Source organism: Motacilla alba, chromosome 12 (genome assembly GCF_015832195.1).
Source record: "Motacilla alba alba isolate MOTALB_02 chromosome 12, Motacilla_alba_V1.0_pri, whole genome shotgun sequence".
Taxonomy (NCBI): Eukaryota; Metazoa; Chordata; class Aves; order Passeriformes; family Motacillidae; genus Motacilla; species Motacilla alba.
Window position 1 is genome coordinate 17,978,017 of NC_052027.1, and position 25,227 is coordinate 18,003,243.

General features: G+C 42.1%; 1 protein-coding gene across 7 annotated transcripts in view; it reads left to right on the top strand.

The window, feature by feature from the left end:
* The window catches only part of ATP2B2 (ATPase plasma membrane Ca2+ transporting 2), a 397,274-nt gene that overhangs the window by 229,285 nt on the left and 142,762 nt on the right, over nt 1–25,227 (top strand). For 4 of the 7 annotated variants that reach the window (XR_005258393.1, XM_038149263.1, XM_038149261.1 and 1 more), the window contains exon 4: nt 1,112–1,578. Coding sequence is in view for 6 of the 7 variants with exons in the window: in XM_038149263.1 (XP_038005191.1) it covers nt 1,380–1,578 (199 nt within the window). In the remaining variant the exon portion in view is untranslated. Of the gene's footprint in view, nt 1–1,111; nt 1,579–25,227 lie in introns of those variants that run through there. The other 3 variants (XM_038149262.1, XM_038149264.1, XM_038149268.1) reach the window with 1 other exon arrangement.

Consider the following 25,227-nt stretch of genomic DNA (forward strand, 5'->3'; position numbering starts at 1 on the left):
AAATATAAAAACTGGACTTGAAAGGCAGTGGGCTCCTCTTGATGTGCTTTATCGGGGCATTTATATATAATTTCCACAGGGGATTGCTGTGCCTAGAAAGTTCAACATGTGACCTTTGCCTGTGACAGGTTGGTCAGTTATTAGGCAGCTAGGGTGCCCTTTGAAAGATCTTTTTTATTATGAAAACGATTCTGAGACCTCTAGATTAGACAGTGCACTCACACTAACCCGCTTGAGGCAAAAAAGAAACCTTTAATCTCTGTTAAAACTCTGCGTGCCAAATATAATAGCTGGTTTCAGCAGTATTTAAACCAACTTCATTAGAATATGGGAAGGGGAAACGGGTTTTAAAGGCTGGCTTTAGCAAGTAATCAACTGTCTCCCAGATGGTCCAAATGGGACTCGTTCAACACTGCACATAAAAAAGAAAATAAAAGGGAAAAAGAAGAAAAAAGAGAGGCCAGCAGTGTCCTCTGTGTGTGTGTGCCTGGTGGTGACTGGGCTCAGGGAAAAGGACTTGCCATCCCATTGCCATCCCATTGCCATCCTATTGCCATCCTATTGCCATCCCATTGCCATCCCAGCCATCCCACTGCATCCATGCTGTGCTTGCTGGCACAGAAGGCAAGGCTGCGAGATGTAATGTATTTAAATATATTCTGCATTTGTGATGGTGGCTCTATAGTTTTCCCCCAAGTTTCACCGCCCTTGCACTAAAAACCAGTTTTGCTTTAACCCATTGTTAACCTCGGAGCCTTATTAGGGAGCCTTTGTTCTGGTCAGAGGAGAGCCCGGGGTGGCTGTATGGAGCAGAGCACGTACTGGGGGTGCATCCTGCACGCCGGGCTAATCGTTCACTAATTAATATTCATGACTCATCTCATTTAGCGGCTGCTCTTCGGACTCGAGCAGCGCTGCTATTGGTGCTTGGGCCGTGGAGAGCTTTATCTAAGGCAGAGCCGGTGTTGTCCTGGGGTGGATGCTGCCGACCTGCAGCACCTCCAGGACACCCCACCGTGGTGCTGCTCAGCTCCTCTGAGATGCCACAACCCGTTTGACACCGTCCCCCGTGTCCCACCTTGTAATGAGTCCTTTCTGCTTGCTCCCAAAGGTCCAGAGGAAGAAATGACCATGTAGATTCTACAGCTTGGGTGCAACATAATGGGAAATGGTGAATGGAGTGGAGCTGGACTGCAGCCTTGAGAGCAGCTGTTCTGTGACCTCCAGTCTGTCAGGGGCATCCTCCACGTCGCTCGCCGGACACACGCGGGATTCTTTTTAATTTCTCCGATTTGGAATTTGAGATTCCTCTCCTTCAATTTTTAAACAGTTTTAAGATTGTATCAACTACAAAGAGTGGAGCAATATAACCAGCCACGATGGGTGACATGACAAATAGCGATTTTTATTCCAAGAACCAAAGAAATGAGGCCAACCATGCAGGAGAGTTTGGGTGCACACTGCAGGAACTGCGCTCCCTCATGGAACTCCGAGGGACAGAAGCAGTAGTAAAAATTAAAGAGACTTATGGGGAAACAGAGGGGCTCTGCAGACATCTGAAGACATCACCAACAGAAGGTAAGCACGTCTCACTTCACTTGAATTGGGGGACTTTGCGTAAATGCTCTCCAGACAGCGAAAAAAGAGGGTTTGATTCCTACCTGAACAGAATTCTCATGGTGCTGCCATTATTCCCAACAATAACAAAACAAGAGTCTTTTAAGAAAGAAGGCAAACCAGCCCAGCTGTAGCTAAAGCTGGCCTGAGAGTGAAAGGAGTGCTTCTTGTTTTAACAGCTAAATGAATTAATTCTTCCTTAAAACAACGCAAAAAATCAGCACATGTTTTAGGCATTTCAAAGAGACTTGAATCTCTGTGCTCCTGAAAGTAAGAAGGTGCAAAATAGTTGCTTCAAAACAGCTTATGGGTATTTGGACATCTTGAGAGTATGAAATTACTTTCTGAGATGCACATTATGTTACTGTCTAAATCAATATATTTTTTTATATTTATATATGGGTTACTAATCTTCACTTATTATATTACCATAGATAATTTGCTTAAGTCATCAGTCTGTGATTGTATCAATGTTTTTATTAGTAGCACTTTTGTTGTGTGTAAAACTAAGCTCCATGCTTTCTTATGTTTGATACTACCAATCATAACTTTCTAGTATCTATTTTCCTAAGTCTTTTTAGAGACTTGTACTTGATCATTTATTAGTCTGGTTTTCAATGCTCAAACCAAATAGCTCCCCATAAAGCACTGACAATGGTGCAATGTTTCCCTCTCCTCATACACCTTTCTTTCTCTTTAAGTGCAAGTAAAATTCTGTTTTATTCTAAGAATTCTATTTTTGTCACTGTATTTTCATCTCCAAGGAGTATTAACACTTTTGGAAATTACACAGTCTTTCAGTCTATAATGTTTCTGCAGTCTTGTAAAGTAGCCAAGATGCTCATTTCAAGTTCTTTTCTTTTTCACGAAGATAGAAGTCTTGGCTTTGTTCCATTCTCTTCTTTCTAAAATTAATCATTTAGTCACCTCCAGTGTTTCAATGCCTCAAAGTCTGGAATTATTGGTGTCATCGTAAACATGTCAATTGTAGTGTGATACCTTAAATTACCCCAGCTGAGGGGTCCCAAAGGAGCAGCTATCAATGTCTCAGCCTCAAGAATTCCACATTTGCAGAAAGTCAGAGCTGAAGTCTCCATCTGAGCCAAGCTCATGGCGGTGACTTTAGTCAAGTTTTGCCAACTCATTCTAGTGGTTACCTGGTCAATGTGAACTTCAAAGGAGATGTTAATTGCATTATGTGTTCAATTTATGACATCAGGGAAACTCAATTCCTCATGTCGGAACAGAGTGTATGGATCCAGCAGCGTGGCACACTGACTCCAGCAGTAATCTATATCTGATACTGCAGATAAGGTAACTTTCCTCCAAGCATTACGTGCACTTCATCACTTGTGCATTAGGGAAAAACCTTTCCAGCTTCAAATGGCAATCAGCATAGCCTTGGAATCGTGAAGGCTCCGCTGGGTTTTAATTTTCAAGTATATCGCATAAATAGGAATTCCCAGCCACACGAAGCTTACATCCTATTTTTAATTGTTTTGCTTGGAAAAACTCTCTGAAATATGTCTTGTCAAACTCTGGGAAGTTTCACTGGAGAGAAAGCATCCATCACAGAGAAATTTTAAAGGCTTATGGCAAATATAAGCTTATATTTAGTTCTAAGTCCCAAACCATTGTTTTTCTTGATTCCAAGCTCAGTGAAGAGGATTTTCTTGGAGACATGACTATTCTTAGAGGAAAAAACAAAATCATTTCTTATGTGGAAATGGATTCTAACATCAAGCAGACATGATTGGAGAATTCAATATTGACATACTTAGCTTTATCCTTTGGTATCTGCAGGAAACTGTGGATTCCTCATTGAATACCTTTGTGAAAAACCACAATTTGCTACAGTGCCTGAAAATCACTTTTCCAACCAGGCATCATTTTTGGTGAAATACAGTTCACTGAACTTCCTTTGTTTTTCATACTTTGGTGTGCTGCACATCTCACAGGCTTTTATGGGAAATGTGAAATAAGAATTACTGCAGGGCATTTCTTTGAAGAAACCAAACGGCTGGGCAGGAGTTCTGAGTGACTGTGAAGCAGTAAAAAGGACCTGACTGTAGAACTTGGTTCTTCCTTGCCTTGTAAGATCTTCCAGAATTTATCTGCAAAAAGTCCTTGTAATTTTGAGGGATAAGGGCTGAAACAGATACCAGAGCAGAGGAAAAAAGTGTTTCCTGGCAGAAGGGACACGATAATGTGGTAAAATGTGGCCTAAACTGAATTTACTGGTTTATTTAGAAAGCAAGAAGTAGTCCTGAGTGCAGAGCTGACTCAATTCATTTCCCATGTTAATATTTGATGTCCCACCTATGGATTGGTAGGATCAATCACACTTAGAAGTGCTTTCTGAGACTGTTTTAAAGGCCCTGAACTTCTCAAGTTAAGACATCATATTTGTAACTCAGATGTCATTGGCTCTGCTCTGAGGCTCATTTCCTGGTGAACCCCTTTCTCAATTCAGCATGGGGCTGGGGAAGTCTGCTGAATGTCGAGTAGAATAGTATTCGCATGCTGAATGAATTAATAATATTTTTATGGGTTACAAGACTTCAGTCTCTCCTTCAAATTTTCTTTGATTGCTCCTTTAGCTGTAGATGCAGTAGAGATCCCAGCCCTCAGTTATGCCTGAGGGATTTCCTGCCCTAAAGTGATTATATTATAATGAAAAGCTCCCATTTAAGTGCTCGTGAAAAGAACCTCCCAAAAATCTGTGGAAATAATTTAGATGAAAAAACACACATACGTGTCGACTTGAATTTGCTTTAAAAATATTTATGTTCAGATTAGTTTCACTTTCATTATCCCAGAAATACCACATATAGGCAGGATCTAGCCCTGTCACTTTGCAAAACAATGCTGAATCCCCCTTGGGCAGAGCTGTGCTGACAGTTGTAGAATTTTCCATGCAATTGGAGTCTCCGAGGCCCACTGGAGCATCAGTGATACCTTATAAAGGACAGCTGGTAAAACGGGATGAGTTAGTTGGATGAATACCAAATGAGACTGGAATCCACTCTCTCCAATACTTAACTATATTTACCCACAATTTTATATAGTAGCCACCAATTTACAGCAACTTTTTCATCTACTTTCCCTTATAAAAATGTTTGTTTCTTATAGGAGTATGTCAGTGAATTAAATTCCCTGATTTCTTGCTAAAGATACTTGGATGATGCAATTTTCAGTGGATGTAAAAAGCGAAGAATTCACTGCATGTAGGATGATGGAATACCCTGAGTGGGAAGGGATCCACAAGGATCAGTGATCCAACCCCTGGCCCTGAACAGACACCCTACCAATCCCACCCTGTGCATCCCTGGGAGCATTGTCCAAATGCTCCTGTAGCTCTGGCAGCCTTGGGGCCGTGCCTCAGCACGGTATAGTGAAGCTTTTTTAATTTTATATGGAAGAAGAACCTTTCCATGGTGGTATCTGTGCAACCATCCCCCAAAGAGGCACTCCAGAAGGTGTTATGTGTTGGTGATGATGTAACAGCACGACAGAAGAAGTCTTTCTGTTGGTATTTACTGGATACAGAACTGGTTAATGTTCTAGAAATGGGCTGGTGGAGTGCACTGGGGGAGAACATTTCAGCTTCATTTTCAGTTTTTTTTTCTGGCTGTAGGTCTTAGAATACCATGAAAAGGTTTTATGGAAAGACACAATATCAACACTTAACTGATAATATTTCTACTGTAGAAGTTGACTTTTTAATCATCACAACTGCCCTTAGTTGTGCTTCCAGAGAAATTCTCTCTCTTTTCAAATGTGTGTTTGTTGTGTGGGGGATACAGGCTGAGAATCAATTGGGCCAGCTGGGGAGGTGTGTTTATTTTTCATTATTGCAATCTAAAAAGCCTTTCACAATTTTAAGGATGAGGTGGAAGATGAAGAAAGATTGAATGCAACAAAATTAAGCAGCTGCTTTTAATAATCGTTAGTTTTGGTTCCTCATACTTGCTTCTATAAAAATGCACCTTTAATAACTTAATAGTCTGTTTGGAAGCTGCTCTTGCTGGTTCACACTGAATTGCAGTCAGGTGCACCACTGTGTTCGATCAGCTACAGAGATGCAAAGAATTTGGAAAGGAAGTTGGGAAAGGAATGAAAAATACTTGATTCAGACAAATAGAAGTTTAAAATAGAAATATAAAATAATTGATTCTATGACTGTCAGAGACTGAGCTATTTTTTTTAACACACTCTTAAAACAGCCCATGAATGTAAAGAAGTTGGCAATAGCATCGTTTTCATTGTTAAAAGAATAGACTTGGTCATGTATAAACCATTAAATATTATCCATAAGTTCAAGATCTTCTTAAATTATTTTACATTTAAGGTGAGGATGGATAATATTTGATTGATTTTATAATCTCTTTGAAAGGAACATTGCCAGCTGTCTGAAAGTAGATTTGCGGAGTTTCTTTGTGATGTTGAGCTCCAGGACTTTGGAAACCTTCAAAGCAGCACCTTAAAAGCCCTGTAGGAGCAGACCCGCTCATCCTCTCTCCGGATCACCACACTGCCTAATTCCTCATCCTTATTTGTGGTATCAAAACATCTCTTGTAGTTGAGGCCCATTTGCCAACCCCCCAGGCAGCAGCCAAGCTCCAAGTCCCCATCCAGCCCTTATCTGTTCATATTCTCCCCACACGGAAGGTTTGGTTTGAACAATGAAAACAGCCCTGGCCATGAAAAATCCCCACATCACTGGCAGGGCCGAGGCCTCGCAGGGCTTTTTCCGACCTCTCATGGAAAAACCCCATGGAGGAACTTTAAACTCATATTTCACTTGGCTGTTCATGCAGTGCCAGGTGTGGCTGAGCTGGTGAGAGCTTGGATAACTTGGCATTTTCCTGTCGTTCCATCAGTGGGCACTGGCTGCCCCCAAGTGCCCCAACAGGCTCCCAGGGACCTGTGCTTGGCAAAGGGTCTGGCTGGGAAGGAAGGGGGTCCTGGATGCTCCTTCATTTGGAAGTTGCAGTTGCAGAACCCCCCCCATGTGTATCCCAGCTGGGTTTGTTCTCCCTTGGGAAGTGAAGACCCCAGGGAGAGGCCATTGCAGTCTCCCAGTATTTGCAGAAGGCCCGTAAGAAAGTTGGGGGAAAATGTTTTACAGGACTTGTTGTGATAGGACAAGGGGTAATGGATTGAAACTGAAGCAGAGTTGATATAGATTGACTATAAGGAGGGAATTTCATACAACGAGGGTGGTGAAACACTGGATCAGGCTGCCACAGAGGTGGGGGATGCCCCCCCTGGAAATGTTTAACTCCAGGTTAGATGGGGCTCTGAGCAACCTGACCCAGCTGAAGATGTCCCTGCTCTCTGCAGGGCTTGGACTGGCCAAGGTTTAAAGGTCTTCTCCCACCCAAATAATTCCGTGATTCTCTGCCTTTATCTCTGTGGGAGCCGGAGGGGTCCCTGACTGTGGGAAGAGTGGGCAGCACAGAGTGTGCACAGGGGCTTCCCTTCTGTAGCCTCCCCAGTGGCACCCAGGGACTCCTGCTGCCCCTTCTCTGCCCAGGGACGAGCCCTGGCTCCTGTCTGTGGCCCGTTGCAGCTCTGCTCTGCGGGAAGCGCCGGGCCCGTCCCCAGTCCCAGGGAGCGCCATTGCCACAGGGCGCCTGGCAGGCTGGGAAAGGCTGGAGCAGATGGAGGAGGGATGGCTGTGTGTGAATAACTCGTGGCAGGTTTGCTTTGGCACACGGGCTGTCTCAGTCCTGCTCAGCAGGCCTGTCCCAGCTGGAAGCCTTGGCCTTATGGAGGTTGAATTTGGCTCCTGTGTCCCTATGTGTCCGTGGGCTGGTGCCAGGCAGATGTGCTGCCCCAGGGGTTCCTGAACTGCACTCCCTGGGCCCACTGGGGTTGGCAGGAATGGCTCTGTACCTTTGACACTCCTGCTACAGGCAGCATGTTATATTTCCATAAAATCACATCTCCATGTTTCGTGATTTGGAAGAGGTGCATGGAGCTTTCTTGGCAATGGTGCTTCTTTTCCTTATCTAATATTTCCATTGTTTGTATAATGGAACAGCAAACATTCTTCCAAAGGTTACCCAAACATAAGCATCTCAAATGAATGGCTCAGATTTTTCTCTGTGATAAGTCCAATTTCATTGCTCATTTTGTTTCTGGGTTCTTGCATGTCGTGCCACTTGCTGATTTACTTTGGCTTTGTTCAGTTACTTGTGGAGAACTAGAGAGATATTGCATGATCCATTTTCCCCATAAAGCTTCAAAAAAAAAATTGATACCTGGCCCTTTGAGATTCCTAAATGGCTTGCAAAAAGATTCTCTCTGGGTTACAGGCAGTGCTTTAAAGTAAGGCCAGGAAAGGCAGAGTGACTGTATTTAGTGCTTTTTCTATTAGGCAGCATCAGAGATTTTTTGGGGTCAGTGCTGATTTATTTATGTGATTACCCAGGACATCATCTTCCTCTCAATGATTATCTTACCTCAGCAGGTGCAGTGCTTAGAAAGGAGGCTATTTTCATGCAAGCTGAAATCCCTTTTTCCTGTAAGACATTAAATTCATGCAGGCAGGGTGTACTGACCACAGACATACATTCTGCTCTTGTACCTCAGATTTGAATAACAGAGTAATAAATGTGTGTGAATTTTTTTGGTACCTATTCTGCACAGGACTAGTGTTTGTTCAGTGTAGTTACCTCAATTACAACTACAATGTGTCGTAAGTCAAAGGGAAACCTGGCCCAGCAACTTTCTGTTATTCTTTCCCTCTTTGCAAAGAGCTTATCACAGGTCAACGTTCTCCATAACGTGTTGTGCCCCAAGTTTCTCCTTGATCTGGACGCGGTGATGCAATACAATGAGTCAACCCCTTTCTGCTGAATTAAAAAGTGATGGAAAGTGTTGCCGTTTTATGGGGCAGTTGATAAACCTGCAATCTCACTCGTAGGAGTAGTAGTTTGAGTTTGTTGGCATAATCAGCTCATTCATTGTGTGAGAAAAAGATGAGGCCAGGCCTGCACCGTAATGTGCACAGTGTAACAATGGGGGAAGTGATCCTTGTGATCCATGGAGGCTATGTCAGCTGTCCCAGAGGCAAACTGGGATTACGTCGGTGCTGCTCCCTTGGAAAGTGGCAATTGGGCCTTTGCTTGGAGGATCAAACAGGGTTCGTTCTGGGCTGTGGTGTCAAAGTGGCTCCTGTGCTGGGGAAGGCAAAGCTGGAGGTTGGGTCAGTGATGGACCTGGAGGGGAGGGGTGGCTGCAGCATTTCCTTGGTGTGTCCCTGAGCTGGCCAGCTGCTGGGAGGGTAATAGGACTGCAGAGGAAAACATCCTTGGGGAATGCCTCCCTCCTGTTGTACTGCAGGGCTCAGAAATCCATAAATATCTATAGACTGCCAGCCTTGAGTGAGAGCTGATTTATTTTCATTTTGTTCTTGTTTTGAGAAGGCTGCAGGAAGAAAGCAAAGTCCATTACACCAAATGAATAATCCAATCGATGGAGCCAGTGTGCCCTTGATGGAATTAAGCTTTGTCTTTGCAGTGTATCAGAGACAGAGAAGGGTTTTTGCCTGATTTTGTCGGTGCCCTGTGAAAGCAAAGAGTTGCCATGCAGTGGTTTTGTCCTGGTGGGACTGGCCCTGCTGCAAGAGCATGGCTCTTAATTCATTTTCTCAGCTGACACTTACAGGGGTGCAAAACCCTGCTTCCTTTAAAGTGTCACCTTAAAATGTGTAAAACAATTACTTCAATCTCTGTTAGGTGTTCTCAGACATTTTGCCAAGTGTCACTGCTAGCAGTGACTTTCCAGCTGAACCATGGAAATTGGGAAATTTTGCTGCTAAATTCTTTATAAGGATCATCTGTGTATTGGACAGGTGATGAAAATGCCATTCCTCACAATAATGAAATGTTGAATTTTTGTTTTCCTTTATTCAGCATTAAATTTCTGTGTTTTCATGAAAGTGGATTGTGCTATATTTTTTTTTTTTTAATAAAATGAGGCAGTGGCTTCACTGAGTGTAAGCTCAGCAGCCCTGCAAGAAGAACTAGAACTAGCATGATTAAATGGTCATTTTTCTTTTGAAGATAACTTATATCAACAGACATGGGTTAAGAACAGTGTTAGGTGCAGTAATGATTTCCTGCCTCCTGTACCTTTTGCAATCACTACTCACCCTTCAAATCTAGACTGTTCAAATTTACAGTTTCCATTTGTTTTCCAAGAAGTCAGAGGTTGGTGTTTGACAGGCCTGTTATTTATAAAGGTGAGTGGAAAATAAAGCCAAATATGTATTTTTGGCAGTCAGCTCAATGTGCTTCCAAGACAAACATATCTGCATTCCCTCAGTGCTGACTTCCTTTAATGTGGTACACTTAAATTTTCTGACTTGCCTTCGAAGTATCTCTAGAAATTATTTCTCCTCTGTCTCCAGGAGGTTTTTTTTTTCACATCTGTGTAGGTGTTCTGGAAACTGTGCTTGAGATCCTGCAAGGTGTAAGGTAAAAGCAGCCTCCCCAACATCCTGAAAAGCTGATGATTACCTCTGACATAAAGAACCTGTTTTCACAGATAATAGATGACATTCTCTGGCACAGCTTTCAGCAGAGTATAGTAACTTCCTTTTTAACTTTTAAAGAAGGAAGAAACCCTTTCTGAATGCTCATTATAAATCCCATTCCTTGTCCTTGCCTTGGAGCTGGTAAAACAATGCATTTCAATGTCCCATCCTAATTGCCAGTCCAGAACTTGGCAAAGCAGCCACGGATTCTATTAAATGCAGAGCATTTCAGTTGTGTAATAGAAATAGCTGGGTGTATGTAGCTGCTATTTCTGTAACAATAGCATTTACTAGCCCTTGTTTCCTCTTTGCTTTCAAATGAAATTCTTCAGGGACTGCAGATACTCTTTTCCTGTGTGGATTGTGAGCTGAGTCAGTTCTGCTAAGACTCACAAACCTGAGCTTCCACGGGCTGTGCTGCTCCTTTGATTATTCCTTTTGCATTTTGTGTCAATCTCTCCTCCCCAGCACTTTCCACAGTCTATTTCACTGTGAGGGCAGCTTAGGTAGGTACAGTCCTCTGAGGTACAAAGAGTCTGAAAAAATGAGTATTGGGAAGGAAAACCAATCAAATTTATGGAGTAGTTCAAAAGCTGTCATGATTCTTTTCCTCTGATTAGCACTGGAGATGAGTTAAGAAGGAATAGCCCACTCCTTTACAGGTGTGCTTCAAAAGGTGAGCTTGTCCTTGAAGGAGGTACAGAATAAAACAGGAGAGTTTTCTTGGAGCATCCAGTGAGTACCCCATGAACTGCAGCAAGATTTCACTTTGCCTCCATGAGTGAGGGCACAGCTCCTTGGATGCTACAAGCTGAGTGCTGTTTGTTCAGGACTGTGGCAGCATTAATGTGGGAAAAAAAAATACATGGGAATGCTGTGGAACTGCAGGGCAGCTGTGCAGTTATAATCTTAGCATTAGTCTGGGCACCTCAGTTAATTCTTGCCCTAAACAATACAGCAAATCCACTTGGATTTTTTGCATTTTTTCCTGGCAGTCTCAAGTGTTTGCCTCATTTTGGAAGCTTGGGTGGCACCAGGGGTTTCCTTGGGTTTGCCTTGCTCCAGTCATGTGTCGGCCCTCTCCCTTTCCCTGGCACAGGAGCTCAGTTTTAGAGGAATGGTCACTCTTTTCTGAGCCATTCTGTTTTCTCTTTTCTAGTTTGCATTTGCTTGCTTTTTAATTACACCTTGAAGTTGTTTTACCTTCATTAAAAAATCGTACAGTAATAGGAATAGCTGCATTCCATCAGCATTCTGCTTTGCCAGTGGGGTCATGGCTGCTGCATGGTTTTCTGTGGACAGCAGAGGTCATCCAGCTTGGCATCTGCAGCCAAAATCTCTGCCTGTCCTTGAACTGTAGTGTTACAGGTGACTTTTAGCCTGCAGAAACCCTGGAGAAAATCCCTCCTTGTTTGTGATAACGAAAAATAAGAGTGAAGACAGTGGCCGGGTCAGAACCTGTGATTTTCACTCCTCAAATTGTTGAGTTTTTACTGAGAGAAAAACCTCAAGATATTTTGAAGCCCCCTGCTGTTTGCTGCAGAAATACGGCGTAAACTTGGAAAATTCTGGAAGTGTCCAGGTGTGCTCCCCTGCTGGCTTTGTGCAGCTCTCCCGTGGCGGTGCTGAGTGCCCGGGCTGCTCCTTTGTTCCATTGTTTTCTCAAGCCAGTGAGTTTTTGGGTGTGTGGGGCACTGCAGGGACAGTGTGACAGAGCTCACCCTGCCTCCCTGGGCTGTGGAATGGGCGCCCATTGAAGTGTTCAGAGCAATTTGCTTTCCAGACTTCAGACACAATCATCTGAGGAGATCATGGGGGTAAATTGGAGGTGGTTATCAGTAGCACAGGTGCATCCAACAGGAGCCATGATGGTACCAAAATCCTCCCAAAATGGGCAAAAATAACCCTCTCTAGCACTGTCTTTTTAGTGTTAGCAAGGCATTTCTTCAATATTGGCCCAGAGGTGAGTGGCTGACAAAGTTCCAGCCTCCACACCAATGCTGATACAAAACCTTTTCACTTATTTATTCATTTTTAGCAAAGAAATTGATATTCATTGATTCTAAGTGACATGATTCTCTTTATTAATTAATATTCTGTCCTCTATTGGATGTTGATCTCTTCATGCTAATTTGGTCCCTATTCTTTAGTCCTTTTGTCACCTTTTTCTCCAGCTTTCCAGGCCTTAATCTCCCCTGTATCTTTGGTTACTCCAACAAGAGTCTGTGAAGAAACTCAACTAATGTTGGCTAAAAGTGGGCACTACTTGCAAACTTAATTAAAACAACTAATTAAAAATTAGTTAGGGTCATATAATTTCCAACAATTCAGTGCTACGTGAGGCTGTTACATGAGAGTTGTAGTTGGCCCTAGGATGATAAATCTGCTTATTTTTGCTGCCTTGTCCATGGGATGATTCCAAGCTCCAGGGGCTGAAGGACTCTACAAATGAATTTTTAAAATTTACAGATAGCTAAGGAAAATGTGTTGCTGGGTTTGTTCCCAAGTAAGTCTCAGTGGTTGAGTTGCACCTCCTGCTGCTTTACTTGCTTATGAACATGAAACCTCATGTTCTGCAGCCCCCGAGGTAAATCCCAGACCCCTCAGAAGTGAGTTTTAAAGGAATGATCATTCTTTTCTGAGCCACTGGTATTTTCCCTTTTCTCTCTTTTCCACCCAAGCCCACGGTGCACACCGAGGGATGTGCACAATTGGTTGTGTGAGCAGAGAAATTGAGCAGTTTTAGCTGAGGAAGTGCCACAGGTCAGTCGTGTTTCCTTCCATGAGCTGGCCCTGCTGGTTTGGTTGTGCTCAATGCCACAGCACAGCTGAGCTCACTTGCTTCAATAAGAAATCTCAGATGGCAGAAGCCATGAAGCTCAGATTGTCTTATTCACTGTTTTGGAGTGGCCCCTCAGCAGAAAACAAATACACCTGGCTTGTTAACATGTGTGCACACCACTGCTCCAAAACACCATGGGCAAGCTGAGAGTGAGCTGGGTTCGTGTTTGGGTTGGATAATAAATGGTTGGGTTGGTTAAATAGATGGCTTTGAAGAAACAGATTTTGTGCCTTCAGCCCTGAAGAGTGGGCATGATAAGAGATTTACAGAGCTTGAAAAGATTTAAAAATAACTTTGTTTTAGCATTTGCAATAGATGGGGACTCTTAAGGTAAAATCAGTAGGGTTTTTTTTTTTCTTCACCAAACCTAGATGTTATTTTTAATTCCTGATGTTAATCCTATTTAACAAGGCTATTAGTGTGGCAGGTTTTGCCATGAAACTCTGGCAGTTCTTTTTGCTGCCCCACTTTTCCCAAAACATTGATGCTGACACGAATGTCTCTGCAGCTCACGGCTTAAAATTACACAGAAAAATTGGGTGGGACTGGCTGTGGGGTGGCAATCCACGCCATTCCCTGGGTGGGGAGAGCTCTGTGTCTGCTCTTCTGCTCTCTCCTGCCAGTGTCCCCACGCTCAGCAGCTGCTGAGGGACACCTCACCTCCTGTGTGGGTGGGAGATGTCCCTGTGGGGACATCCAGCCCTGCTCTGGAGTCACTTCCAGCTGCTGTTCTAGGTGCAGGGGGCACTGCTGGCATCCTTCCCTGCAGAATCCACTGGCTGCTCCTGCAAGCCTCCGGCATCTCTTCAATCCAGCCGTGTTCGTGTTGGAACAGCAAACTCCATTTTACATGAGGGATTAGGAATTAATGCCCCAAATCAGGGGGTTTGGAATCCCCTGGATTTCTCATTATTTATCACCATTTCATGGTGGTTTAGGGAGACTTTCCTCTTCTCTTACCTTTATTTTCATCCTCTTTAATTGCATTGTTGCTTGAAAGTCCTGAATTTTATCTGGGGGGCTTCTTCAGTCTTGCTTAAATCTTCCTTAAAAGATTCAGTGGCAGGAGACTGCCATGAGATCTTTGAGAGATTTTTGCCAGCTTTGTTTAAATTTGGGGAGTGGAAGGAGTGGAATAGGCTTGAGCCTGTTTTAATTTTGAAATATTTTGCAAAAGTTAATTCTGTTATTAAAAATTGATAACACAGCTGCCTGGGACTGCCCAGGAATGTTGAAACTTTGGTGGATTGCAAGGACTAGTGATAGCTGACAGGAACAATATAAAAATATTAAGCTATGTAATGCCTAGGAGGTATTTATTCATCTTGCAAATTATCCACGTTTTCTTGTGGTATTGAACAATTGCAGGTGCTGGTGTGAGTGGTCAGCAATGATAGAAATGTTCCCCTGATAAAATTAAGTAATTCATCTGCATTTTCCTGAATTATTTCTGAAATATTCTGAGTATTTCTGAAAAATTTCTGAATATCTGCATTTTCCACATTTAAAATTCAGTACAATATTCCCTTTTATGGACTCTTCCATGTCTGAATTTATCCTTATAGACCACCTGAAAAAAAATCATATCAAAATTCTGTTCTGTTGTGATTTTAGACCAAACCAGTCTTGCTTCAATTTTCTTTCTTCCATTGTCCATTGGTTGCAATTTCTTTGCAGACACACTTTTCCTTTATTCCTCATTTGCTTTTTGGTCTATATTTGTTTGGTGGTTTGGTGTTTTATTTTTTTAATTTTTTTTTTTGCATTTTTCTGCTTCCTGATGGTCTTAAACATCTCTGATTTTGAAAGGGTAGTGAAATCACCCTTGTGGCCTCAGGTAGCTCCATTTTCTCCAACCATCCCAAGTCTTTGGAGGTGACCCTGTGCTTTCAAGTATTGATCAGGTCATGCTGAGCATCTGTCCTGTTTGAACTTGGCCCTTTTGGCAGAATTCATCTCCTTTATTTGCTCTGGCCTATTTTTCCTGTTTGAACTTGGCCCTTTTGGGAGGGCTGTCTCTCCCTTATCTGCTGAGGTTGTTCTGCAGGATGGTGGCATCAGTCGAACGTCCCTTGTACAACTGGGAGATTGTGGCTACATTAATTCTTGGCAGCAGATTCAGTGTTGACTGTTAGAGACAAATAGTTCAGGATGACTTTAAATAAATCTACTTGAGATATTTAATACAGGGGATAATTACAAGCTAGGTGCATTGAACGAGGAACTAGATGGTCTTCTGTAAATGGCTGTACCACTTTCCTGAAACTATTTTAAGGCCAGCAGTGATGTTCAAACTGGGCTTGTGACTTTAAAAAGAAAAAAAACCCCGACCAAATCTACCCCAAACCCACCCCAAATTACACAGTGATTTTCATACTGTTTAAAATGAAATCAGATTTTGTTTCTGAATCTTTGAAAAAAATTTCGGTTGCTCTTTGCTGGAAAGGATGTCAAGAGAAGTATTTAGATAAGAAATTAATTTTGAAAACTTCTGCCTGTTTTCACTGGGTGAGATAATTAAATGTAAAAGCTACTGGCTGAAACTCAGTATTTTAAATGACAGGGAAGATTGGCTACTTGTGTTTGTGTTTCCAGACGTGCAAGAATTTGGTTTTGTTTCATTCTGTCCCCTGACTTGACCCTTATTTTATTCACATCAAAGATGAAATTTCTATTTCTTCCTTAAGCAAGATAAGTTTTTTCCTTTTGGGCATATCACAAGAGTTTTCAATTCTTTCTAGAAAATATATTATTAATTTAACTTTTAAGGTTTATGACAAAGCCTTTTTAAGTGATAAGTTTTTATAATATTGTTAAAATTAATGGATTTTGGTGCTTTGACTCTTTGGTCAACTGCAATAATCTATCCAGTCTAAGAAATCAAGATGTAATTATTAAAGAAAAAAAAATAGTTGTTAAAATACTTTCATATCATGATAATTGGTTTTCATAGGAAAAGATTGGATGTGATAAGGTATAATATTAGCAGATACTCTTTTGTTTAAATTATCTTTATTTAAATTCAACTGTTCCTTACTTAAGACTGTTAAAAAGCGCTCAAGGTAATTTTGGTTTGAGAACTGGGAGGAACTCTGGAATGGCAATTTATAAAACCTTAATTAATTGTGCTGAGTTGAGTGTGTAAAGCCAAGGAAGCCTTTGCTGCTGGTGAACAGGGACATTCTCCCAGGACTTCTTTACAAATCCAAGTTTACAGCAATGCTCCTGCTTTTCCCATACAACAAGAGACTGATTGCACCTCATCCTCAAAAACGGATAAAGCGAAAGGAAAGGACAGCAATTTAAAAATAGCCAAAAGTGTTTAAAAATCCCACAGCCTGGAAGTGTTATAAAGGCTGGGGAAGCAGCAAAGGAAGTGTTAGGAAGCGAAAGTGAAATGTGAGGATAATCCACGGGTTCAGGCACGTTTCTAATCAGCAGGAGCTGCGGGAGCGTTCGCAGCGGTGTTGGCAGAGTCAGGAGCAGATAAGAGCATGGCAGGGCAGTGTGAGGCTCAGGACAGAGCTTCCTCATGGAGAGCCAAGCCCTGGTTTACTCAGTAACCAACAACTCGTTAACAGGAGCTGGCAAGTGATGCTAATTAACGAGCAAGGCCGCGTCTCTTCAGAGGTGAGCACCTGACGACGTGCTCAATGTTGTGTGAGAGTAAGGTGAGCTGGCAGGGAAAATTAATTAATGCATCCATCCCCGTTAGCAAAGGTGTTCTACAGCTTGTGCTGCACTGGGAGATTTTAGGAAATGGAAGGGCCAAATTCCCCTGGTGTCACTTTTGGTTCCTTGTAGGCTGTGGTTTATGGGGCAAAAGCAGCCCAGGTTGTGCAGATAAAGCCCAGCATTTGCGTGGTCTTCTCTGCTGCAGGTGGAATTCATAGAGGAAAAGTTGGGTTGGTTTGGGGGTTTTTGTGTTTATTTTGGGTTTTTTTAGTGTACTGTTAAAGGCACAATTGCATTCCCAGCTACAGCCAGCTACATCCAGGTCTGCCTGTGGGGTTGTAACATGGGCAGCTTTGGGACAGCAGGGTCCTGAAGAGCGTGCAGACCTCAACCCAGTAATCACTGCTCTACACTGGCAGCATATTGCCCAGATTTTAGTCAAATTATCTCCTTTGTACAACAGGGCTGGGCCCAAGGTGCCAGTGGCTCCCTAGGGATGAATTTCCTTTTCCAGGAGGGTTAATTTTTAAATAAAAGAACCAAGAAGCCCTGTTCCTTTATGAACAACTCCTTTTATATTGCTTGAAGTTACCAAAGAATTCATTAACTTGAATCTACTTTTCAGCTGGAGATCTGTTACAATTTTCAGCTCGAGTCTGCTGCTCATACTCCTCCTTTTGGGAGGTGTGCTTGGAGCTTCCCCCTAATCCTTTTGAAATATAGAAGTTTCAGTCTGCAGAAATACTCAAAGATTTGACCTTTCCCTAAATCTGAAGCAGCAACTGATAAACAACACCTTGCCATCACCTCAAGAGCTGACAACTTTATTTCACTTCTTCTAATAAAACAATGCCAAACAAATATTTATTTGCCCAAATAAAGCCTAAATGGGAGTGGCAACGCAGCAGGCTTAGGGGAAAATTTGTAGGTGTGGGTTAATTGTATCAGAAATTATGTCTGGCAGGAGTCAAAATCCCTTCCTCAGTCACGTTGAGTTAATTTTGCATGTTCTATTCACTGCAATTTAATGTGCTGCCAAACAGCCTTGAAAATTCTCTCTTGCTTCCAGTCTGACTTCTGATGTCCCAAAATAGATGCATATTTTTTTCTTCAATCCAGGTGTTTATGTTTAGATGGAGTGAAAATTTAATCTTTCTCTCAGAATATCTTCTGTAAACACTTACAGTGCTGTTAATGTTGTATATATGATTTTTTATAGTATCTAACTCTGAAAAGAAACACTTTAAAGTGAATTTGATTGCAGTTACTCATCTCTTTCCACCCATATTCTGGCAAAAATCCATCCAGAATCTGCAGTAGCAATAATACTTTTGAAAAAAGGAATTATTGAAGTACTTAAGAACTTCTGGGATCCAAAATTTAAAAGAGATTTTTTAAAAAAATATGTAAAAATATGGGGTGATCAATGAATCAGTGAACCATGTTACCATTTCCAACTGACTAAAAACCTGGAAAATATTTTTTTTTTTTTCAAAGCTTGCAAAAGGAGAAGGAGGGCAGGACATAGTTCATAGGACACAGTGGATTCACAAACAATTTTCTTCAATGGAAAAACATGAACCACAGCTTTTCTAAAGCACTTGGGCTATTTAGAAGACTATTAACAAAATTAACCTCATTTGGGGAATACCACGTTTGAAGGAATCACCTACAAAAATTCAGGTGTGCAGAAAAAGGCAGAAGTGGATTTCATTTTGAATCTTCTCGTGTTCAGTTCTAATAATGAATTTCAATTTGAGCAGTGCAGAGATTGTCTCTGCCAAAACAGAGGCAGCACTGTGCATTTCAAATGCTGGAAATATTGCCCTGATTGTATAAAGTAGCACTTGCTCCTATTTTAAGTGCCTGTACTTCAGAAGCTTGAGCTGCTCTACACAGGAGGGAACATATTTTACTGTTGTGTTTTTCACTCTGACACACAGCAGCTTCCTTGAGCACGGTTCTGAATGAGCTTTTCTGTCATGGAAATCTTGGAGACGCTCCCACAATTTAAAAAAAAAAAAAAAAAGGGAATTAGAGCAAGAGTTAGAGATTTTATAACAGACCACAAAACAAATCCTGGACCAGCTGTAAAGTGTAAGAGAGTTAAACTGACATCTGGGGTTTAAAATACATAAACCTGCATCAACCACCAGGTGCAAACATGGATTTCCACGGTAAGGAAGAGTTCTGGATGTGGGCTGTGAATCAGATCACATCTGAGGTGCCCTTAGGCTTCTGAGCCATGGGTTTCTGCAGCTGAATTTCAAAGCTGGTGTAGTGCATGGCAATAACTCAGCAATCTCCTGTTCTGGGGAGGACCCAGCACAGGGAGTGTTTGAATACCTGTGAGGGGATTCCTGCATCACTGAATAACCAAATTCTGGCTGTCTGGGGCTGTTTTTCTTTCCATGTGCACTTTATTCATCTGTGAATGGAAGCCAGACTCATTTTACAAAATCCACAGCAGCCCACGTGTGAGTGATCTGCTCTCAGCTGCAAGGCAACACGGATCTTTGGGGTGATGCCAGTTCCCAAACTGGTGTGAGCCCAACTGGGACAGCTCTGGTCTGGCTGGGGAGGAGCAGACATGGATCAGCACATGGCTGTTTCTGCTTGTCCCACACAGAAAAGGGACTTTTCTGCCATTTAGAGATGAGATTTTCCTTGCATGGGGTCAACAGGGATGGGACATTTGTGGTGCTGAGGGTCTGGAAAAATCCACTACACGTCCAGTCCTTTGGGAACATGTTTTTAGAGTCACACCAGCTGTGGAGGACTGGTCTTTGATGCTTTCTATCTGAAAAGACTTCAAGGGAAAAATGGTCAAATTACACATCTGCATGGCCAGAAGATGTGTATGGCATCGCTTTCCAAGATGTTGTCATTTTTACTTTGTGGTTTTGTTGGGAATAAGAAAAGTGCTGGAAAACATTGAAGTTTTCCAGCTTTTGTCGATGCTAGCTGTTACAACAGACAAACTCAGCAGTGTGGTGATTGGAAATTGCTCCCAAGAGACTTTCCTGGAAGAAGAATCTTGTATTTTGACTGTTTTGTTCAGATCATATTTGAAATGATGTTTTTCATCTGTTGTTTCAAAAACTCCAAGCAGCTTTGCTTCCTTCTTTATTCCAAGTAACTGATTAGTTGCTGGAATTGTAAATTACATTTTTATGAAGAGAGGTGTACTGAGTTTCAGATCTTCATGTTTAAATGTCCTGCTTTTCTCTGTACCAGCTGCTTCTGCTCAGCCAAAATTGCCCCTGGTGTGGTGCCCTCAGGTTCTGTCAGCTGTCTTGCACAGACAAAGAGTGTGCCAAGTTGTGGTTTGCCCTGTAAATGTTCTGTGAGCTGCAACCTGGGATGGTGAATTACAGATAAGAGCACCTGAGAGGGCTGAGGTGTCTGTTCCCAGAATTTTCTGATGAAAAAGTTGCCTGAAGAAAATGGTGCCTTTAATAATTTAGGAGGCTGGGTTGGGCATGAGGTGTCCTTGGCATGCAGAATGTCAATATCACTGCTGGATGGTAGGGTATGTCCTGGACATCTTCCCCCTGAAACCACCTGAGGAAGCTGCAGGACTCTCCTGGAAGGCAAAACTGGTTTTTAGTGAAGTCTTTTCAGAATATCCACTGATTGCAGCTGGTTACTTCTGGAAACTGGGAATCCAGTGTGTGGTACCACAGGGATTGCTCTGGAATCAGGGGTCTCATGTGGGAACAGCAAAGCAAAGCATTTTTAGTGCCTCTCAAGATTGTCTACAGATGCTTTGTTTGAGCTTTTTGCCATTTTTCAGTCAAGTTATATTCCTCCATGAATATTTGATTTGGGGACATCAGCATTTGCAGTAACTTATGTGAAAAAGTTTATGTATGTGTCTTAAACTCAGATCATGGGTGGTTTTGGAGGGAAAGTAGAAATGCCACATTTTCCCTTGAACTAATGAAGCCATTTATCTGTTAGGACATGAGACGTAAATATTGCCTTCTTTCACACAAACATTTTTGTTGCTCAGTAAAAAAGAGAGCCATAGGTTTACATTTTACTACAAAATATGAAATTATTTTGAAGAAGCCCACCTGGCAGCACTGGAAATGAGTGGGGAATAGAATCCTCTTGTATTATTATGAATTATTATTATTATTAGCCATGGTATATAAAGGAAAAGTGAATTTTTTCCATCACATATTCAATATCATCATATAAGACAGGATCAGATGGCAGTTCCTGTTCTGGCACTTGATTTTGCTTTAAAGTTTTAATTCTGTACACATGTGTAAGATGCAATTCTGATGAACCCTGTAATGATATTCTGCTTTTATTCTGTGATGTATTCCCCAAATCCTCATTGTTTATAGGCAAGAGGCAAAGCAAATGCCAACAATGTGGTACAAAGGTGAATAAAGTTAAAGACTCTGTCAGTACATGGGTATTTATCTTTTGCAGGCTTCATAATAAAAAAGATTATTTGTTCAATTAATTTCCAAGAACAACTTACTATTATTCTAGTAATTGTTAGCTTCACACTGTGTGCAAAATTCTTGCTGAAAGCTTTTTATGTGGAAAAACAATTGCTCTTTGTGCATTAGAATCCATGTTGCATTTGACATAACAATGTTATCTTTATTAAATTTCCTTGTTATACTTTTTGATTTATAGCCCTCCTTAAATCCTCATTTTAAAGCAACCTCTGATGTGGTACTTTTAGTGCCCCATGCTGATACTAAAATGTGGGCTGAAATAATAGAGAATTCCAGTTGTAATTCTGAATCATGGAACTGGAAATTCTGAAAGATCAGTACAGAGCAGGCAGCACAACATTTCCTGAGGGGATTCTTTTTGTGGAATTTGAATTTTCTAGGACATGGTAATTTTTATTCCTTTCAGTGTTTTTGCTCAGGTGTTAAAGGACACTTTTCAGGACAAAGAGTGAGTATCTCAGAGGGGCCAGGCTCTGTTGGGGTCAGGTCCTGGTCTTCTCAGAGCAGGGTATTTGGGGCACTGTGAGGGATCTGTGCCTGATCCAGCACAAACCTGGGACTCCTTCCCAGGCTGGGAGAATCCTCAAGGAAGCTGAAATATCTGCACATTCACCTTGGAGTCCCTTGCCCAGCCATGCTATAAATACCTGAACTAGGCCAGGGAAGGCAGCTCAGGTGTCCCGTGCTGGAGCACTCCTGGATAAATATTGATAAATAAATAAATAGTGCTCCAAGGCATTTGACAGGGCAAGGGAAGGCTCCAGCTGAGCCTCTGCATGGAGGAAACAGGGAATTATCTGTTGCTCCTGAAGTCTTCATCCAAACCAACTTTATATCCAGGCCTAAGTGTAACAGGAGAGTTTAGCTTTGAATGCTGAATGAGCAAAACAAAAGCAGAATTCCCAAGAGGAAGCTGAAGTGCAGGTGAGCATGGAAAAGTCCTGCCCATGGCAGAAAACAGCAGTGGCAGAGGCTCCAGCAGGTTGGGCATTGCTTGAGGAGGTGTTTCCTAAGAGAGCTTTTGTGGATACTCACGAGGGAAAATGTGGTAGAACTGGGCCTCAAAGAAGAGCTGTTTGTTGAGGAAAATTAAATGTTGCAAAATGGTGAAGGAGATGGATTCTATCCCCACAGAATTCATAGTTACACAGGGGAAGAGCAGTTATGTCCAAGGCCAGCCACTATTTTAAACTGGACTCCTCCAGTGTTCTCAGCATTCCTGGTGTGTTCTGCAACAGCTGAGGGGGGAAGAGAAGAATTTTATTTCAATGTCTCTAAACCTTTCCAACAGAGGAAGAAATATTAGAAATTTCTTAAAGCAGAGCTGAGGTTCTTCTAAATCTACAGAGAGGCTGAGGGAGAGGGAAATGATTGTATTTGTCTCCTTTCAGCAGTGGCTTGGGTAAATACTGGGCTGAAATATGGGATTGAATATGCGCAAAACTCTCTTGGATGCTTCTCTGCAGGGCTCTGCTAAGGAGAGTTCCTCAGCTTCTCCTCTCCCTCCTTCCATCTCTCTCCATTAGGATTTTTTGGGCAGGAGACCCAACCTATTCTGCAGGTCTTTCCACAGAAACATCCACACATTTGAGTTCAAATAGCCCAGTGCCACCTCTGTGGTGAGTTACAAAACCAAAGCACAGGCCCAGGGAGTGATAAATAAGATCGGACTCACAAAATCCAAGCTGTTGGTGCATCACTTGTCCCGGGTGCATTTTGCCTTTTCCCCTTGAAGTCATCAAGCAGCTGCCTGGAGAAACAACCTGAATGTCATCTTGACTCTTACCAATTTTATTCTAACCTGGAACAAGAGGACAACAAAGGAAAAACGTGTGCCTCGGGACAAAACTTGCCTGTTGTCATGAGTTAACAGTTAACTGGTGAAAGAACATTGGAATACTTAGAAATCAAGCTATATTTAGAATTTATTCAGTGCAGTGGCAAGGTCAGTGCCTCGTTCCCTGGTGTGAGTGCAGGATGCAGAAGGATGAGGGTGCTCCAGCCATAATTCACAGCTGAACACATCCAGGAGGCTCCAGAGCAGAGGTGCCTGACTGCCAGCGAGAGAAGGTTGGCCTTGGAAATCCAGCTGCTTTTAGGAATAGAAAGGAGGTGCTCTGTGCAGGAGTCTGGAGTCATCTGCAAGGTCTCTCAGGAAACACTTGTGTGGTGGTTCTAAACAATCTAACTTCAGAGATCCTGCTTGAAACACAAAAGGAACCCCCCAAAAATCCAACTGTGAAAGCCAAGCCCAGGACAGTGCTGCTAGGAAGCAGGGCAAGGAAGATACTGGTGCCTGGAAATGCTGGGGCTGATCACAGGCCTGCTTTGCTCTGAGTTTCGAATTAATTTTAGCTTAGGATTTGATTCTTGCAGGGCACAAAGAAAGACAATGTGTTAGAGATTAATCAGAGTAAGTGGCAATTGCTGGAAAAACAACCATTTTGTAGGTGTGTGTGTCTGTTATGGATGGACTGGTCCGGAAAGCAGTGCAGGACATTGTGTATCCATATGGAAATTGCTCTGGAGAGTTTGGGGTGATGTCTGCGACTTAACCTCAAGCCTGGTGCTTTTATTCTGCTTTTTAGAACAGCAGCTTCACAATTTGCAGTGCAATTAAAAAATTCATGCTGGAGTGAAATGTGGTCATTCACACTTACATTTGGATATTCTTTAGCACTTATTGTATTTGTGTGGGTGAATAATCAAAGTGGAACAGAATGCTCTGGCTCTTAACTGATTCACAACCTTCTGTCAGGGAATAAAGTGCTGATTGCACCACAGAGCAGGTATGGAGCAGGTTTTTTGGGATAACCTGTAGGCATGAGGGCGTTGCTGTGTAAATGAAGCCTCTGAATAGTTCCTATTTCACAGTTCCAAAGATTTTTCTGGAACTTCTACACATTTCCTAGTGATAAAAAAAAGTGAATAACTCTTGTGCCCAGTTGGGTGACGCTTTGCTCTATCTCCTTAACCTTTCCATCCCGTTGTGTGCTGCAACTTCTTCTTGATTCACTTGCTCCTTTGGCCATCTCAAATGAAGGCGAAAGATTTTAAAATTTATTTATCTTTATATCATTCCTAAGAGTTGGGCTGCTAAAAGTGATGTAGTGAATAAAAGAATTTCTTTAATAAAACTTCATCTTTGGAACAGGTTGGTGAATACAGACATAAAACTCTGAGTTGACCCACTATTTCCTAAAATATAATGCTGCTACTAAGAATATTCTTACATCTCAGACATAATTTGTGCATTTGTGATAAATAACTTTCTAGTTGGTTAGATGAGAGAACTTTTAAGGTAACAAGTTAAAAAAGGAAATAACCTAGTTATGACTTCTCAGCCCAGCAGCTGCTTTAACGAAATAATGATTATTATAGTCTTGAGGAGCTGTGCCTGGGGAATGGCACTGCTTTGTCAAAACACAGTACCTTTAGGGGAAAAGACACATCCATTTTCTCCAGACTGGTTTTTTAATGGAAGGAAAGAATAGGCAGCTGCTGTGGGCAGGGATAGACTGAGAATGTCTTTTTCAGGGACCCATACACAGAGGTACTGCTGAGATATTGAAAAGCATCTGATTATATAATCATCAAGATGAATGAAAAAGAATGTTGCATAATTTTTAGCCTGCTTTGACTTCTGCTTTGGTAAAATATGCTGAAGTTCTGGCACCAGTGTTGAGGCAGGAGCCCAAGTACCTGTCTGGTTTTGGAAATGTCAGTATGGCCTGGTAGGTATTTGTAGTGCTGGATTTATAAAGTGGGCTTCATCTCATAATGCATGACACGAAAATTTTTACATGAAAAATATTTTCTCCTGAGATTTCATAAGTTTGATACTCTGAAGATTGCACAGTTTTGGTGAAAATGGATTTAAAATCTCCTTTTTAAAGAGCTGCCACAAGTAAAACAGTCGAGAGCATCATTTTCACCTGCTGAAACGTGGGGGGACACTGGCTTTTGTCAAACACTCCCACATGTCTTTGTGCTGAAGGCAGCGTGGCCTTTGTGGGACAGAACCATGACAGATTTTAAAAACCAGAGGCTGTCCTTGGGAATGT